This window comes from Lampris incognitus, chromosome 15, assembly GCF_029633865.1.
Source record: "Lampris incognitus isolate fLamInc1 chromosome 15, fLamInc1.hap2, whole genome shotgun sequence".
Classification (NCBI taxonomy): domain Eukaryota; kingdom Metazoa; phylum Chordata; class Actinopteri; order Lampriformes; family Lampridae; genus Lampris; species Lampris incognitus.
The window spans coordinates 48712589-48730816 of NC_079225.1; the positions used below are offsets into that span (position 1 = coordinate 48712589).

Sequence of the window (18228 nt, forward strand, 5' to 3'; positions counted from 1 at the left end):
GAGTCAAGTCTGCTGGTGCTTGAGAGCATCTGTCACAAACATCAGAGAGGTTTGGGTAAATTTTTGATAATTTTGCTTTGCTAAAATGGATTCTATGAAGGACTTTGAATGGAATGAGACTAAGCCTCGCACAAGAGGAGGATGAGTGTATTGCACGTACTGCAGTGTCCCACAAATCATTGGACAGAGTGATACCTAGTTCAGTCTCCCAGCTTGTCTTGATCTTATGCAGAGCAGGGGGAGTCGTTGCTGATAAAAGATTGCATATAAAAGAAATATGGCCTTTTAACGAGTCAGTAATTGCAAGAAGATGGTCAATGCCCGAGGTTGGCGGAGCCTCCGGAAATGCTGGGGTGCTGGATTTGGCAAAGTTGCGAATTGAAAATACCTAACCAGATCAGAATGTTCAAGATTGAATGTGGACAGCTAGCCAACAGGCCATCACCATAAAGATCACCCAGGCAGGATAGGCCTTGTCTGCGCCAGACGGCAAATCTCGAATCAATCTTGGCTGATTGAAAGAGTTGATTGTTGCAGACAGGTGTAGCTAGGGGCAGAGAAGTCCAGCTGAACTGTTGCCTAATTTGTTGCCAGATTTTCAAGGTGGTAATTACTATGGGGTTAGAGGAGTGCTGTTTAGGCTTAAATGGAAGACTGCTACACACCAATGCTTTTAGGGATGAAGAATGACAAGCGTTATCCAAAGGAATTGAATCAAGTGCAACTGGACTTGGTATATATCCGTGAAGACATTTCGCCTCTCATCCCAGAGGCTTCATCAGTTCGTGCCTTTCTGACTAGACCAAGCTAGTCTGACTGGCTGCTGATGAAACTCAGATATTTATCCTCTTTGGAGTCGTTATCAGAGCTAACGATGTCCATGGCTCTTTTGTGTTCCGATGTTAAGCCACGCCCGTCGTTATCAGAGGTATTGATGTGCGTGGCTCTTTGTGATGCGATGTTAAGCAGCGACGGTCGTTGGGGGTGTTAGTTTCCACTTCATTGTTCAGTGGTCATGAGAGTGGTTGGAGCCGTTAGTGAGCGACTGTTGTTCTTGGAGGCTAGGCTTCTTGAGTCTCCTGGGTAGAGATGAGAGGACGGCATTGTAAGTGGGAGATAGGTGGTGTCGCAGACCTCCTCCTCTGTTGAGGGAGGGTTTTTCCAGTTTCACATAGATGGCTTCCTTCACCCCTCTTTCAAACCATCTATCTTCTCTGTCCAAAATGTGTACGTTGCTGTCCTGGAAGGAGTGTGTCTTCTCCTTTAGGTGTAGATAGACTGCTGAGTCTTGTCCTGAGGAGTGTGGCCTTCTATGTTGGGCCATCCGTTTGTGTAGTGGTTGTTTGGTTTCTCCTATGTATAGGTCAGTGCAATCCTCATTGCATTGTACAGCATACACCAGATTGCTCTTTTGGGTGTGTGGTACACGGTCTTTGGGATGAACCAGTCTTTGTCGGAGTGTGTTGCTGGGTTTGAAGTATACCGGGATGCGGTGTTTGTTGAAAATTCTCCTGAGTTTCTCAGAGACCCCAGAAACATACGGGATGACTGTGCTATTCCTTCTGTTCCTTTTCTCCTCGTCGCTCACCTGGTTGGTCTTTCTGGAACGTGTTGCAGTTTTCACAAAGGTCCAACTGGGGTAGCCACAGGTTTTTAAAGCTCCCTTCAGGTGTTTGTGTTCTTCCCATTGGTCCCCCGTTAATTTAGTAATATTGAGCCGATTAAAGAAATTTAACATGTCAGCATCATCAGGTGAGTCAGATTTGTATAGATCAGAATAATAGGCTCTGAAAGACTCATTAATTTCAGAGGGGTTAGATGTCAGTGAACCTGAGTTATTGGTTATTTGAGAAATTTGCTGTGAGGCCATCCTCCCCTTCAACTGATGTGCGAGAAGGCGCCCTGCCTTATTCTTGTGTTTGTACAATGTTCCCCGAGCTTTAAGCATCATCTTCTCTGCATCCTTTGTGGACAAAAGATTGGATTCAGTTTGGAGAGCAAGTCTCTCCTTTACAGTTCAGCAGATGGTGAAATGGAACATCGGCGGTCTAGATCAGCTATTGCCTCTGTAAGCTCATGAATTAGCTACTTCTGCGGTAGCTATTGTTAGCTTAGGCTCTGGAGGTATGGTAGGGCCCGTGACCGTAGTTTTTCCTCTCTGGGCGCTGGTCTCTGTGCGTCTGCTTCACTCTGTCGGCATACCGGAAGTCCACATCATCAGTCTTATTGCTTCAATGCAATCTGACGATGTTAGATAATTTCTTGGTAATACTGTATTTTAGGGGGTCGGAAATTACCTAGTAATTTCCTAGTAATAAGGTGGTAGTTTTTACAGATAATTTTACAGCTAACCCTAACCCTAACCCAAATTACAAGGTAATGTCAACCTTATCTCTAAATTACGTGATAATTACCACCTTATTACTAGGAAATTACTAGGTAATTTCCGACCCCCTCTGACCCACTAAAATAAAGTGTAACCAATGTCTTTTATATTCACAAATTATAAAGTGTGAACAGTTTGCTGCTTGTCACACAGCATTTCTAAAAGTGATGCACAGTTTAAGAACGGCAGTTGTTTATTGTAAAATGTAGTGACATCCTGCAGTTGAAAGAACCTGTTCACGGGAGAATCCCTCGGTGATCATATATATTGCTCTACTGGTTTCAAAAGTGCACGTGAAGAAATCTAATTTCTTTTCATTATTGGGTGTAACAGACGTATAGTTCCTAACCAGATTAATGCATTTCACGATTGAGGACCTGCAGAGGGCGCTGTGATCTACATTATGAGGTTCAGAGGCCCGTGTGACATCTGGCCTGTAGTCTTCTGAGTCAACTCAGAAACAAAAGAATGTATGAAGTACAAAAGAATTTTTGAAGTAGAAAAGAATATGTGAAGTATAAAAAAATATATGAAGTATAAAAGAATATGTGAAGTATAAAAGAATGTATGAAGTATAAAATAATGCATGAAGTATAAAAGAATGTATGAAGTATAAAAGAATATATGAAGTATACAAGAATGTATGAAGTATAAAGGTATATGAAGTAAAAAAGAATGTATGAAGTATAAAAGAACGTATGAAGTATAAAAGAATATATGAAGTATAAAAGAATGTATGAAGTATAAAGGTATATGAAGTATAAAAGAATATATGAAGTATAAAGGTATATGAAGTATAAAGAATATATGAAGTAAAAAATAATGTATGTAGTATACAAGAACGTATGAAGTATAAAGGTATATGAAGTAAAAAAGAATGTATGAAGTATAAAAGAATGTATGAAGTATGAAAGAATATATGGAGTATGAAAGAATATATGAAGTAAAAAAGAATGTATGAAATACAAAAGAATGTATGAAGTATCAAAGAATGTATGAAGTATAAAAGAATGTATCAAGTATACAAGAATGTATGACGGATAAAAGAATATGTGAAATATAAAAGAATATGTGAAGTATAAAAGAATGTACGAAGTAAAAAGAATGTATGAAGTATGAAAGAATATATGAAGTATACAAGAATGTATGAAGTATAAAGGTATTTGAAGTAAAAAAGAATGTATGAAGTATAAAAGAATATATGAAGTATAAAAGAATGTATGAAGTATAAAGGTATATGAAGTATAAAAGAATATATGAAGTATAAAAGAACGTATGAAGTATAAAGGTATATGAAGTATAAAGAATATATGAAGTAAAAAATAATGTATGTAGTATACAAGAACGTATGAAGTATAAAGGTATATGAAGTAAAAAAGAATGTATGAAGTATAAAAGAATGTATGAAGTATGAAAGAATATATGGAGTATGAAAGAATATATGAAGTAAAAAAGAATGTATGAAATACAAAAGAATGTATGAAGTATCAAAGAATGTATGAAGTATAAAAGAATGTATCAAGTATACAAGAATGTATGACGGATAAAAGAATATGTGAAATATAAAAGAATATGTGAAGTATAAAAGAATGTACGAAGTAAAAAGAATGTATGAAGTATGAAAGAATATATGAAGTATACAAGAATGTATGAAGTATAAAGGTATTTGAAGTAAAAAAGAATGTATGAAGTATAAAAGAATGTATGAAGTATAAAGGAATGTATGAAATATAAAAGAACATGTAAAGTATAAAAGAATGTATGAAGTATAAAGGAATGTATGAAATATAAAAGAACATGTGAAGTATAAAAGAATGTATGAAGTATAAAAGAATATATGAAGTATACAAGCATGTATGAAGTATAAAGGTATAGGAAGTAAAAAAGAATGTATGAACTACTTCATACATTCTTGTATACTTCAGACATTCTTGTATACTTCTGCATGTGGATTGGGATGGGAGCGGATGTGAACTTGGACATGAGTCTGCATGTACATGTGGGTCGGGATGGGAGCGGATGTGAACTTGGACATGAGTCTGCACGTACATGTGGATTGGGACGGCAGTGGATGTGAACTTGGACATGAGTCTGCATGTACATATGGATTGGGATGGGAGCGGATGTGAACTTGTTTCTGTTTGAAGTGATGAAGTACGCCAGTAAAACAGTCCAGAAATGATCCGGCTCTCGTTTGACCTCCAAACCCGCTGGCTCCCAGACACCCTGATTCCTGAAGACTTGGGTTCAGGACCGCATCACGAAGATATTTAGAGCCTCGGGACCTTCTGAGCAGCCAAATCGTGGAGACATGAAAATATTTCTCAGCTGTTGACCTTCAACAAACCAGCCACACACACCAAGACTGGACCATCCAGTAAAACTGCTTCTTAATCCCCTGATGCTAAAGAAGTACGGGGGCTCGCCGGCACCACAGAGCCCATGTAGCCTACGTCTACGTGTTTCTGTGTGGATGTTGGCTTGTTGGACAGGAATAGTCTGAATGGAGCTGAAGGAGATCCAGCTTCATGTGGAGTCAGGACCTGCTGTTACATAACCCACTAATCCTCCACCATAGGACGTCTTAACAGGTTAATTATAGTCACACACATGCAGTAACACTACAGCCTGTACAGGCAGTAACACTACAGCCTGTACAGGCAGTAACACTACAGCCTGTACAGGCAGTAACACTACAGCCTGTACAGACAGTAACACTACAGCCTGTACAGGCAGTAATACTACCTGTGTCTGTGTTTACTGATGAAGTCAAGGTGAATCAGGTTTATTTGACACGTGAGTTTTCATTAACCAGCAGTTTGACTCCATATGCTGTTTACTGCAATTCAATACTCATGAACAGAACACAAAGTATGTAATGTCTGAATGTATGTAATGATAATCTACTACTACTACTACTACTACTACTACTACTACTACTAATTTCGGCCGCTCCTGTTAGGGGTCGCCACAGCAGCTCATCATTATTAATCATTATTATTAGCGGATCATATATTATTAATGATAATATAGAGGTAATATAAATATCTACACAGCAGCCACATGCAGGACTGACAGCAGACTAGCTGAGGTGCAGGACTGACAGCAGACTAGCCACATGCAGCACTGACAGCAGACTAGCTGAGGTGCAGGACTGACAGCAGACTAGCCACATGCAGGACTGACAGCAGACTAGCTGAGGTGCAAGACTGACAGCAGACTAGCCACATGCAGCACTGACAGCAGACTAGCTGAGGTGCAGGACTGACAGCAGACTAGCCACATGCAGGACTGACAGCAGACTAGCCACATGCAGGACTGACAGCAGACTAGCCACATGCAGGACTGACAGCAGACTAGCCACATGCAGCACTGACAGCAGACTAGCCACATGCAGGACTGACAGCAGACTAGCCACATGCAGCACTGACAGCAGACTAGCCACATGCAGTATTGACAGCAGACTAGCCACATGCAGGACTGACAGCAGACTAGCCACATGCAGGACTGACAGCAGACTAGCCACATGCAGCACTGACAGCAGACTAGCCACATGCAGGACTGACAGCAGACTAGCCACATGCAGGACTGACAGCAGACTAGCCACATGCAGCACTGACAGCAGACTAGCCACATGCAGCACTGACAGCAGACTAGCCACATGCAGTACTGACAGCAGACTAGCTGAGGTGCAGGACTGACAGCAGACTAGCCACATGCAGTACTGACAGCAGACTAGCCACATGCAGCACTGACAGCAGACTAGCCACATGCAGGACTGACAGCAGACTAGCCACATGCAGGACTGACAGCAGACTAGCCACATGCAGTACTGACAGCAGACTAGCCACATGCAGGACTGACAGCAGACTAGCCACATGCAGGACTGACAGCAGACTAGCCACATGCAGTACTGACAGCAACTAGCCACATGCAGGACTGACAGCAGACTAGCCACATGCAGGACTGACAGCAGACTAGCCACATGCAGTACTGACAGCAGACTAGCCACATGCAGGACTGACAGCAGACTAGCCACATGCAGGACTGACAGCAGACTAGCCACATGCAGTACTGACAGCAACTAGCCACATGCAGTACTGACAGCAGACTAGCCACATGCAGTACTGACAGCAGACTAGCCACATGCAGTACTGACAGCAGACTAGCCACATGCAGGACTGACAGCAGACTAGCCACATGCAGCACTGACAGCAGACTAGCCACATGCAGCACTGACAGCAGACTAGCCACATGCAGTACTGACAGCAACTAGCCACATGCAGTACTGACAGCAGACTACCCACATGCAGTACTGACAGCAGACTAGCCACATGCAGTACTGACAGCAGACTAGCCACATGCAGGACTGACAGCAGACTAGCCACATGCAGTACTGACAGCAGACTAGCCACATGCAGTACTGACAGCAGACTAGCTGAGGTGCAGCACTGACAGCAGACTAGCCACATGCAGGACTGACAGCAGACTAGCCACATGCAGGACTGACAGCAGACTAGCTGAGGTGCAGTACTGACAGCAGACTAGCTGAGGTGCAGCACTGAACTGCTGAGCTCAGTAACAGGATTAGAACTTTGGGTGATTGATGGCTTCCATCACAGCTCCTCTGGTTACTGTGACGACCAGGATTCAGCCCAGCATGTTTCCTTACAACTAGAGAGAACTGAGGGTTGCCATAGCAACAGCCCAAACAATCACAGAAGAGACCAGATGATAGTTACATTCAAACACAGCTTGACCTTTTCCCTTCATCCCAGACACATGACGCTGCTTTGACCTTTGAACTGTGACTTTTTTCTTCTTTAGGTCAGGTCAAAGGGAGAATGGATGGGGCTACAAGGTGAGAGCCTTACTTAGAATGAACAGAGGTCAAAGTTCAACAGTTTATTGGACTGTGACTGAAGATACTTCCATTTTTATGATGTTGGCTGTAATCTACTGTGTGCAGGCTGTCCCATCCCAGACAGTCATCCTAACATGTTTTCTGTCCTTCATCCTGAATGAAGAGTGATGTGGTGCAGATGATGACTCCCCATGCACGAGACTTCGAGAAGGCCAGGGTTCCTTCTTTATCTAATCTAATTAATTATTATTATTTGAACTTAAAAAAACAAATCAAGTGAATAAGTTTGTGTGTATGGTGTTGATCTTTTCTACACTCCCACAATCTTCTTCCACTGAACTGAAACAGGAATGATCTGGAGTCCTACTTATGAACATCTGAACCTTACAACCCAAGAAAGGTTTATTGGGTTGTGAATCTGTTGTAACCTCAACTGACTACTGAGAATCAGTTTGCCCTCTGACCACAGCAGGTGTGTCTCAGTGGGAGGGGCCTATCACACAATGACCAATCAGCATTAACTAAAGCCAGACATACCTCTACGATCATGCGCAGGTCTCTGACATAGGTGCGCTCTGTCTCGATGATCTCCATGATGACGCGGTCCAGGTAGGTCAGCTGGGGGTTGGGCGCCATCTTTTTGGTTTTGGCTTTGAATGGTGATGCGTGCACTTGCTGGCTATGACCGGCGGCGTTGTTGTTGTTCTGTTGGAGGAAATGCCCGCTGCCAAGGTGACGTCCCTCCATGGCTGGGTCCTCCATGTCCGGGTGTGTCTGAGTCTGCTTGCCAGTGTCACCTGGTGGACTCACATCCGAGCCAATGCTCTCTGTGGTGGGGCCAGAGTTAGAGGGCAGGACTTGGCAGTCGTCACGTGAGGATGCGGAGCCCGAGGAAAGTGTGGAGATCAGGCTGATGGGGCGCTGGCCGGACGATGGAAGGTCCGAACCGTCAGAGGGCGTGGCCGACGGAGCAAACTCATTACTGCTGATGGAGGCGGTGGACAGCCGAGGGGATTCTAAGAAAAGAGGAAGGAGAGAAGGTGTGACTGACAGGTTTGAATGACAGCTCTGATCAGGATGACATCATTTTCTTGAAAAAATGTGAGCACAGCAAACTGTAGAATTTTGATGATTCTCTTATTCAGCACACGTCAGAATGAACCAGACAAAATAAATCAAACAGCATGAATCCGACTGAATCATGGCTCAGCAGACAGAAAGCCAGACAGCAGCAGTTTGTCTGACAAAGTGACAATCTGTCTCACTGAAGAGTGACAAGACAGATCTTCAGAGATCTGGGTCTCTCTGCACAAGTCTCTAAGTACGAGTCTTTCTAGTCAAGTCAAGTCAAATTTATTTATTGAGCACATTTAAAAACAACGCAAGTTGACCAAAGCGCTGTACAGACCAGAGCAGCTTAAACACAAACACAACAAACACCAACATAGATAACAAGGCATATAGCTCGCAAGCAAGTCAAAGGCAAAGTATCTCTATTGTTTGTCCCTTGCAGGGACATTAGTTTGCAGCCAGTATAAAAACGCTCACACAAAGACAAAACATACAAACACCAAGGCCGAATTGACAAAAGGACATAGTGGGCAAAGAGAACCAAAGTAGATGAAATACAAAATATGAAATATAAAATATATAAAATATATACAGACCAAGGAAACAAATGGTGTGCAGACACAGGATGAACACTGTCTACCGTTTAACAGCTGGATGGCAGTGTGGACAAAGGAAGCCCTGTATCTCTTAGTCCTAATACTGGGCCATTAGGACTGGATGCAACATTTGCATGTATATCCCGTTAAGAATGGGTGAGACGTTTGCGGACTACTCCCTTTAGAGCCGGATGTGATGTGAACGAGTTTTAGATGATGTCACTGTTTTCAAGACACGTGACTGATGAAATGCATCGTGATTCACAGAAATACACATAGGGAAGACGAGATGCATCATGAGCTGCATTTTTTTCCCAGCATTCTCAGCCCATCTTAGCCTCTGTGGACAGCAAAAACAGTTTCTGAAGTTGCGCTTCAGACAGTGATAATGACCGATGGCCTGAGCGAGGGGAGCCACATTGATGTTGAGTACAGCAGTTACTTTGAGGATGAAACCAACAATGAATTAGAAGATTCACATCCAGATTATGATGTGACTGCTGACCCGCTAGCCAAGGCTCAGCGGGTGAGAGACATGGCTCTCAGCCATGCCGGGTTTTGCTGCAGTAACGTGAACGCTGGTACCATCAGTCAAACATCAAAATGACATTTAGTTGCGTAGGCTAAGCTGCTGACAAACTTGATTGTAGGTTTATTTCTGAAACAGTGTGGCAGTTCTAGCGAATGGACAAACAACAGACCTATCATTCTCTTCTCAAAATTCTCTGGCAACTTTGCTTACAGCAGCTTATAACGCTGTCCACTGCTAAATTAGGTTACCCACACAATAGCTATGCTATGTTTATCAGTGCAAGGCTGCTAATGTTAATGAGCGTTCAAACTACAGCGTTTAACTTATTCTGCCTAAATGAAGCAATGATAAATATATCTGCGACTCGCGTGTCTGCAGTTACAGTCGGTGCACTGGAAGTTATTAAAGCAGAGGGGAACGCGAGCTGACAAAGTATCTAACATAGCTTGGTAGCCAAACAAAGTGATCTAGCTACACATAAATAGTCAGCAAATGACTGATACTAAACAGTTTATTTAGTTATTTATTTGTTTATTTTTAATCTATTGGTCAGCATGTACTGATACTGAACATACAGTACTGATACTTCTGGATCGCCACCTTGCCGTGGTGGAGAAGCTTGCGTGTACCAATGATCCCAAGAGCTATGCTGTCCGGAGCTTGGCTCCTGGTAGGGTCACCCAAGGCGGAACAATGGCATGCTTACAACAAAAAACTAAAAGTTGTACATGCTTTTATCTATGGTGGCATGGTGGCACAGTGGTTAGCGCGGTCACCTCACAGCAAGAAGGTCCTGGGTTCGAGCCCCAGGGTAGTCCAACCTTGGGGGTTGTCCCAGGTCCTCCTCTGTGTGGAGTTTGCATGTTCTCCCCGTGTCTGTGTGGGTTTCCTCCGGGGGCTCCGGTTTCCTCCCACAGTCCAAAGACATGTAGGTCAGGTGACTCAGCCATATTAAATTGTCCCTAGGTATGAATGTGTGTGTGTGTGTGTGTGGGGGGGGGTAGGCTCCAGCATCCCAATGACCCTGAGAGCAGGGTGAGTGGTTTGGATGCTTTCATCTATTCTCAGCTTGACTATTGTATTGCACTTTATTCTGGTATCAGCAAGGGCTACCTCCACCATCTGCAGTTGGTACAAAACGCCGCCGCTCAGCTCATTACCGGGACAAGGAGGCATGACCATATCACTTCTGTGTTTGCCTCCCTACATTCGCTCCCTGTTATATCTTGAATTGATTTTAAAATTTTATAGCTCACTTTTAAGGCTTTCACCAACCCTGATCCTGGAGAGCGACCATCCTGCCGGTTTTCACGCCAACCCTAATTTAACACACCTGATTCTACCGATTACCTACTTAACAAGACCTTGATTAATTGAATCAGGTGTGTTACCTCGGTCTCGAGGCACCGCCCTGTCTCCAGCCAGCCCTTCACCAGTGCCAGGTTCATGTCTGCCTCCTGTTGGTGCCTCAGTTCCTGCGTGGTCAACGGGAACCACCTCTCCTCGTTGCTGGCAGTCTGAACAGCCGCCACCGTCAGCGTCATCTGGCCCCATTCCTCTTGCCCCTGGCAGTAACGGCACTCTAATACCGCACAGGGGTGCCGGGACAGTGTGTTGGCATTGCCATGATGTCACCCTGTCCAATGCTGGATTTCAAAGCCATACCCTTGAAGGGCTTCCAGCCGTCAGGCTACCTGGCCTCAAGATGCTTAAAGTTCAGGAGCCAGGTAAGTGAGGCGTGGTCAGTGTGGATGAGGAAGTGGCTGCTGTGCAAATAAGGCCAGAAGTGTTGTACTCCCAGGACCACTGCCAGCAGCTCACGTTGGGTGATGCAGTAGTTATCGTCCGCCCGACTCAGGGCGCGACTGAAGTAGGCCCCGGCACATACCTCATCTCCTCCCCTGCTGGAACAACAGCCACCTCAGCTGGGTCAGTGGCTACGCCACATGCACTGACTACGTGGCTCAGGAACTTTGTCTCACTTGTCAGCAGGTGACACTTTACAGGATTCAGCTGCAGCCTGGCCCAATGGATGGCGTTGAGGACCTCACGCAGGTTCGACAGAGCTCCGTCGAAGTTGGTGGCGTGTACCAGCAGGTCGTCGAGGTACATGACGCAAAGGCTCAGGGGTACGTCAAAGAGCACCCTCTCCATCAGCCGCTCAAACGTAGCTAGTGCGTTGCAGAGCCCGAACGCCATGACGCAGAACTGCCACAAACCCTGCTCGATGGTGAAGGCGGTCTGCGGTCTCGCATAGGGGTCCACCTGCCAGTAGCTGCTGTGCAGGTCAAGGCAGCTGAACCAGCTGAACCCAGCAATGTGGTCGAGGGTATCATCAATTCCAGGGAGAGGGTAAGAGTCTTTTTTGTGACGGCGTCAAGGTGTCGATAGTCCACACAGAACCGCCAGCCGCCATCTTTCGTCCTCACCAAGAGGCCGAGGCTGCCCATGGACTGTTGGAGGGCTCAATCACCCCGGCAGCAACCATCTCGTGGATTTTGTCCAGCGACACCTGCCGCTTAGTGAGGGCCAGCCAATGGGGGCACAGACAGATGGGTTGAGCAGGATCAGTCTCGATGGCATACTGGACTAGCCCAGTCTGTCTGCAGTTTCTAGCAGCGATGATGTCTGCGTAGTCACCAAGGAGGCATTTTAACAGGTGATGCTACTGTGGCTCAAGGCTGTCGCTGCTGCGCTGCCATAAGTCGCATATTGCCTTGGTCGTCTCAGCAGAGGGCAGGATGGCAGGCTCAGTGGTCAGGGCTAAGGTAGGTTGGGGTGGTGCAGGGCCACTGGTGGTGGGTATGCTGGCTTGAATGGTGGTCTGGGCTGCTGGGGCAGAGAGGCAAAGGGGCTCTGTGCCTGGTGGGCGGTAGCTGCTTGGCAACTGGCCCATTGGTCTTTGGACCTGTTCGTCCCCTGACCAGACTGGAGTGCCACGCTCTTCGTGCCTAGGGCGATGGTTAACCCTAACACACTAACACGGGCTCGCCAGCAGGTCCAGGCTGATGATGCACGGAAGTTGGTGAGCCAGAAGTTGTGCATGAGCTCCTGGTCTCCAGCCCAGACTCGCAATGAATTCTTCTCTCTCATGCCAGCCTTTTCTCCTGTCACCGTCATCACAATGATTTCTCACCTGAGGTCACAACTGGCAACGTCCGTCTAAGTCATGGTTCTAAGGTCAGTCAGCCAGTAAACACGTCTACTTAGTCTGAGTCAAACCCCCAAACAAACAACACATCCCAACATGAGCAGAACATTTGAACAAAAAGAAAACATAAGTCATAACAATTCCCACCCCCATAATTCAATTCAATTCAATGTATTGTCATTAAAAGCAATGTGCAGCCACATGTTAAAAATGAAATGAGGGCTGTGGCTTCACCAAACAGTGCAAGACAGACACAGACAAACACAGCAAACACAGTATAAGATATACACACATGAAGACCAAAAGCTAAAAATAAGTTAAAAAAGAGCAAGAGTACAAAATATTTAAAAATATCTACAGACAATCCGTGGGTGGCCAGGTTCAGGTGGGTAACAGCTTGTAGAAAGAAGCTGTTTTTGAGCCTGGTAGTGCGGGCTCTGAGGCTCCTGTAGCGCCTCCCAGAGCACAGGGGGGAGAACAGTCCATGGTTGGGGTGGGTGGGATCTCTGCTGATGCTCAGACCCCTTCCAAGGCAGTGTTTGTGATAAATGTCTTTTATAGCTGGGAGCTGGGTACCGGTGATATGCTGGGCTGCCTTGACGACCCGCTGCAGAGCTTTCTGGTCTACCGAGGTGCAGTTGCCGTACCACACTGAGATGCAGATGGTCAGGATGCTCTCTATGGTGCAGTGGTAGAAGTTGGTGAGAATTTTGGGAGATAGCTGGGCGCTCCTCAGCCTCCTCAGGAAATACAGGCATTGTTAGGCCTTTTTCACAAGGGCCTGGGTGTTTAATGTCCAGGAAAGTTCCTCGCTGATGTAGACTCCAAGGAATTTAGAGCCGGAAACACACTCCACTTCCACCCTATTGATGTGTATGGGGGAGTGGCTGCAGCTTCTAGACCTCCTGAAGTTCACAATCAGCTCCTTCGTCTTCTGCACATTGGGGACAAGATTGTTGGTAGTACACCATGATGTGAGGTGCTGAATCTTGTCCCTGTAGGCTCTCTCATCATTGTTGGTGATACGGCCAAAGACTGTGGTGTCATCTGCAAACTTAACTATAACATTTGAAGGGTGAGTTGGCAGGTAGTCGTGGGTAAAGAGGGAGAAAAGGAGGGGGCTCAGAACACAGCCTTGAGGGGCACCTGCTGAGGGTCAGGGTGGAGGAGGTGTAGTCACCTAACCTAACAGACTGAGGTCTGTTGGTCAGGACGTCCAGGGTCCAGTTACAGAGGGAGGGGTTGAGGCCAAGGGAGAGGAGTTTGGTGGTTAGTTTGGCAGGGATGATAGTGTTGAAGGCAGAGCTGTGATCTATAAACAGCATCCGGATGTACAGTGCATCCGGAAAGTATTCACACCCCTTCACTTTCCCCACATTTTTTTATGTTACAGCCTTATTTCAAAATGGATTAAATTCCTTTTTTTCCCGCATCAATCTACACACAATACCCCATAATGACAAAGCAAAAAAGGTTTTGTAGAAATTTTTGCAAATTTATTAAAAATAAAAAACTGAAATATTGCATGTACATAAGTATTCACACCCTTTGCTATGACACTCAAAATTGACCTCAGGTTCATCCTGTTTCCACTGATCATCCTTGAGATGTTTCTACATCTTGATGTGGGGGGGGATAATGTTTTTGATGTGAGCCAGGACCAGTCTCTCAAAGCACTTCATGGCAATGGGGGTGAGTGCTATGGGTCGGTAGTCATTCAGACATGTGGATGTTGGTTTCTTGGGGACAGGAATGATAGAGGTGGTCTTACAGCATGCCGGGACTATGGATTGGGACAATGAGAGGTTAAATATAGTTGTGAAGACCTCAGCCAGCTGGTCGGCACATTCCCGGAGGATCCGACCCGGTATGCCGTCCGGTCCGGCAGCGTTCCGTGTGTTCACTCTGCGCAGTGATTCTCTGACCTCTGCAATCGATAGAGTGAGCACCTGGTTTTCTGAGTGGCTGGGGATTTTTGTGGCTGGGTCAGTATTGTCTTTGTCGAAGCGGGCATAGAAATGATTTAGCTTGTCTGGCAGGGAGGCATCATGGACAGTGGGACCGCTATTGGAGCTTTTGTAGTCTGTGATAGACTGAATGCCTTGCCACATTCGCCGGGGATCGGAGTTATTGTGAAAGTGGTCCTCTATTTGTAGGGAATATTTGCACAGAACAAAGCGCGATACTGTGGCCATCCCTTTGGGTCGCTACAGTACTTAACGTGTATTACTGTGTGCTTAAATTACTATTACGTTAATGGACTCAATTCAGTTATGTCAACTCCTGAGTAGAACTGAATAGATGTTCAGATGGGTGAAATTTAACATCCACATCTGACGGAGTAAACACCAAATAAATTTAATTACCGGCCGACTCCCATATGAAACAGAAACAGGAAGTGAGGTCATGAAAACATTTAAAGACAAATGAGGAGGATGATGAAGAACTTTCCCATAGGGGGTCATCTGACACTTTGTTCTACTTTAACGTTGCACAAACTTCCCTCCATGGTTTACTGATGTATTCATAAGATGAACTTTATGGCTGAATAAAGTGATTAAAGACAGAATGCTAAACCGGTCCCGCTGTGTCTCTGGTCTGTCTAGTTTAATCTCATGTCAGAAGAGGACAAACTCCTCCTGACAGGTTTTGTTCTGCAGGTCTGGATGGACAGAACAGCTTAAATCTGCCTCAATGCCTTTAAACTGAACAGTGACTGAACCAACCGGTGCGATGGCATTTCAGGATGACACACTGAGCACCCTCACACACATACTAACACAGTGTCCTCGTCATGCAGTTTCTTTATGCTCATGTTTCTGTGCATTCTGACAGTAGGACGCTTTGTAGAAACGTGTCATAAAAATAGAAAAGGAAACTGTTATTTATGTTCATCAGAAACTTGAATGCAAAGTTAATGTTGAAATGGGGTCAGATGGAAGTGGACTCAGCCGGCGGTGTTTGTTTTAACCAGATGACATCATATTTTCCCACAATGTCATGCGCCCCATCGTATGAAGATCTACAATCCTCATGGGACCTCATCTTCTCCACTCAAATAACCACCGTCCAATCAGCCATTCACGTCCAGCGGGTCCGCCTCTCGGTAGACTCGCTCTACGTGTCCATATCAAGCTTCCAACCATCTGGAACAGGCAGATGATCAACATGACATGAGAACTGCCTGTTTCCCAACAACACAACGGCCTCCCTTTAAACCACCACACCAGAAACCTTCCGGGTCACACCCCAGAGCTCTGACAGTGGTGGACTGCCTCGTGGAACTGCATTAAGTGCATTAGTTTGATTGATTGGATTAACTGGGCTAATTGGATGTTTCTGGCAGGTTGATTGGCACGTGCTCAGACTGCAGAGTGATTGAGTCCTTAATCAGTTTGTCTTGTTTTAGAGACGTACCCACTAACCAGTGTTGGGAGGGTTTAAGGAACTATTGGACCAGCGCCGAGCTGGACAGTTCACCTGGAAAAAGGACAGAAACCGGATCATTCTGACAGAACATCACTCGATGTGACGCCAGCACACCACACACACCAGCATATACAAAGGGAGAGAATCCATCCGGGTGAGGAGGACAGCTTTACTTTTTCATTCATTCATTGCAGTTTTCTGTCTTTGTTTGAAATTCTCCATTTCTCTCCTGTCCAGGTCAGAGCTGTCGGCTGGAGTCTGACCTGGTTCCAGTTCTGTTACCTCATTTTGAATAAAAACACTTTCAAACAGAAACCAATCCCTGCACAGGATGGACTTGGACCAACACACACACACACACGCACGCACACACGCACGCATGCGCGCACACACACACACACACACACACACACACACACACGCACACACACAGCTGCTGATTGGATTCCTGCCAGCTACAAGTCACTGGCATTCAAAGACACAGGAAGGGGTTTTGTGTGTGTGTGTGTGTGTGTGTGTGTGTGTGTGTGTGTGTGTGTGTGTGTGTGTCGCTGTACAGTCACAGATGTCTGCACACACTTCCATACACAGACATGAACTCACACACAGTATAACGAAGCTGCTGAGACCAGACATGAGGAGATTCTGTGTCCAGAGGTCCTGAGCCCACAGGACCTGAGACCAGAGGACCTGAGCCCACAGGACCTGAGACCAGAGGACCTGAGGCCACAGGACCTGAGGCCAGAGGACCTGAGACCAGAGGACCTGAGGCCACAGGACCTGAGACCAGAGGACCTGAGGCCATCAGATAAAACACATCCGTCCACATCATTCTTAATTTGTTCAAAAATAAACTCAATGTTTTGATTTCCTCTGAAACGTCACTGACGTCTCTCACAAGTCACAGAACAGAGTCCAAAGCAGGTCAGAGCGACAGTGTGAAGAGTTGAGCAGGTTTTAATAAGTCATCACAGACAGAGGACGACTGACGCTTTGTAACAGTAACGTGACCTATGAGACTTCAATCAGCACAACACACTCATACACAAATCATAATAATTTTATTTGTAAAGCACTTTTGTAAAACAATGTTACAAAGTGCTTCACAAAAAAATAAAACCAGTCAAGGCAAAAATCACAGCAAGACCAAATAAGTAAGAATAAAAATAAAAACAGTAAAAATTAAAAACAAATATCCGACATTTGTAAAAGCTTTCATAAAAAAATGTTTTGAGATTTGAAAGAAGCTCGAGACTTGGTTTGTCTTACTTCAGCAGGAAGCGTTCCATGGTGTGGGGGCTCTACCAGCAATAGACCGGTCACCCTTTGTGACAAACCAAGACCTGGGAATAACCAGCAGGGCTCCATGTGCGGATCTTAATAGTCGAGGGGGCGTATACCAGGTCAATAAATCACAAAGGTATGAAGGAGCAATACCATTTAAAGCCTTAAAAGTGAGCAGTAACATTTTATAATCAATATGAAATATAACAGGGGGCCAGTGTAGGGACGCAAGCACAGGAGTAGTAGTAGTAGTAGTAGTAGTAGTAGTAGTAGTAGTATATTTGTTTATTTCGAACGTTAAATTTAAAAAAAAAAAGAAAACAAAAGAGAAAAAAAATCAAAACAAGCAAGCAATATCATCACCAAACATTTGTTTTAAATCTCGGCAGTTGGAAAAGGAGGAGGCAGAAGTTAAAACAAAACTTTTCTAGTCCTACCCCCTTTTTCTATTTTAGCATTTCAACAGTGAACTGTGTGATTTAAATGAAAACTCAGTCATCTACCACCAGTGACCATGACGTCTATCTAGTAAACCATACAAAGATCCTTCATTCAACACAACAAGAACAAAACAAGTGCAGAGCAACATCAAAACAACTCAAGAACAACTCACACAAGATGTCCCAGCTCCATCCCATATCTGTTCAACATATTATTTTTAAAGAGTCTCTTAAATTTGATTATTGATTCACATGTTTTCATTTCATCACTGCAGTTGTTCCATATCTTGACACCTTTGGTTGCGACACAATGATAGTTTGCATTTGTCCTTACTGGGTTTTGTTTAAACGTACATATTCCTCTCAGGTCATAATTACTTTCCCTCAACTGGAACAGCCCCTGGATACTGTTGGGTACTTTATGATTTAACACTTTGTACATGATTTGAGCGGTTTTGAAGTCCACCAGATCTTT

General features: G+C 45.0%; 1 protein-coding gene across 1 annotated transcript in view; it reads right to left on the bottom strand.

The window, feature by feature from the left end:
* Positions 1–18228, bottom strand: part of LOC130124997 (pleckstrin homology domain-containing family G member 3) — a 102469-nt gene that overhangs the window by 33769 nt on the left and 50472 nt on the right. Inside the window, exon 3 of the mRNA XM_056294401.1 lies at positions 7788–8266. Within this exon, the coding sequence (XP_056150376.1) occupies positions 7788–8266 (479 nt within the window). The remainder of the gene's footprint in view (positions 1–7787; positions 8267–18228) is intronic.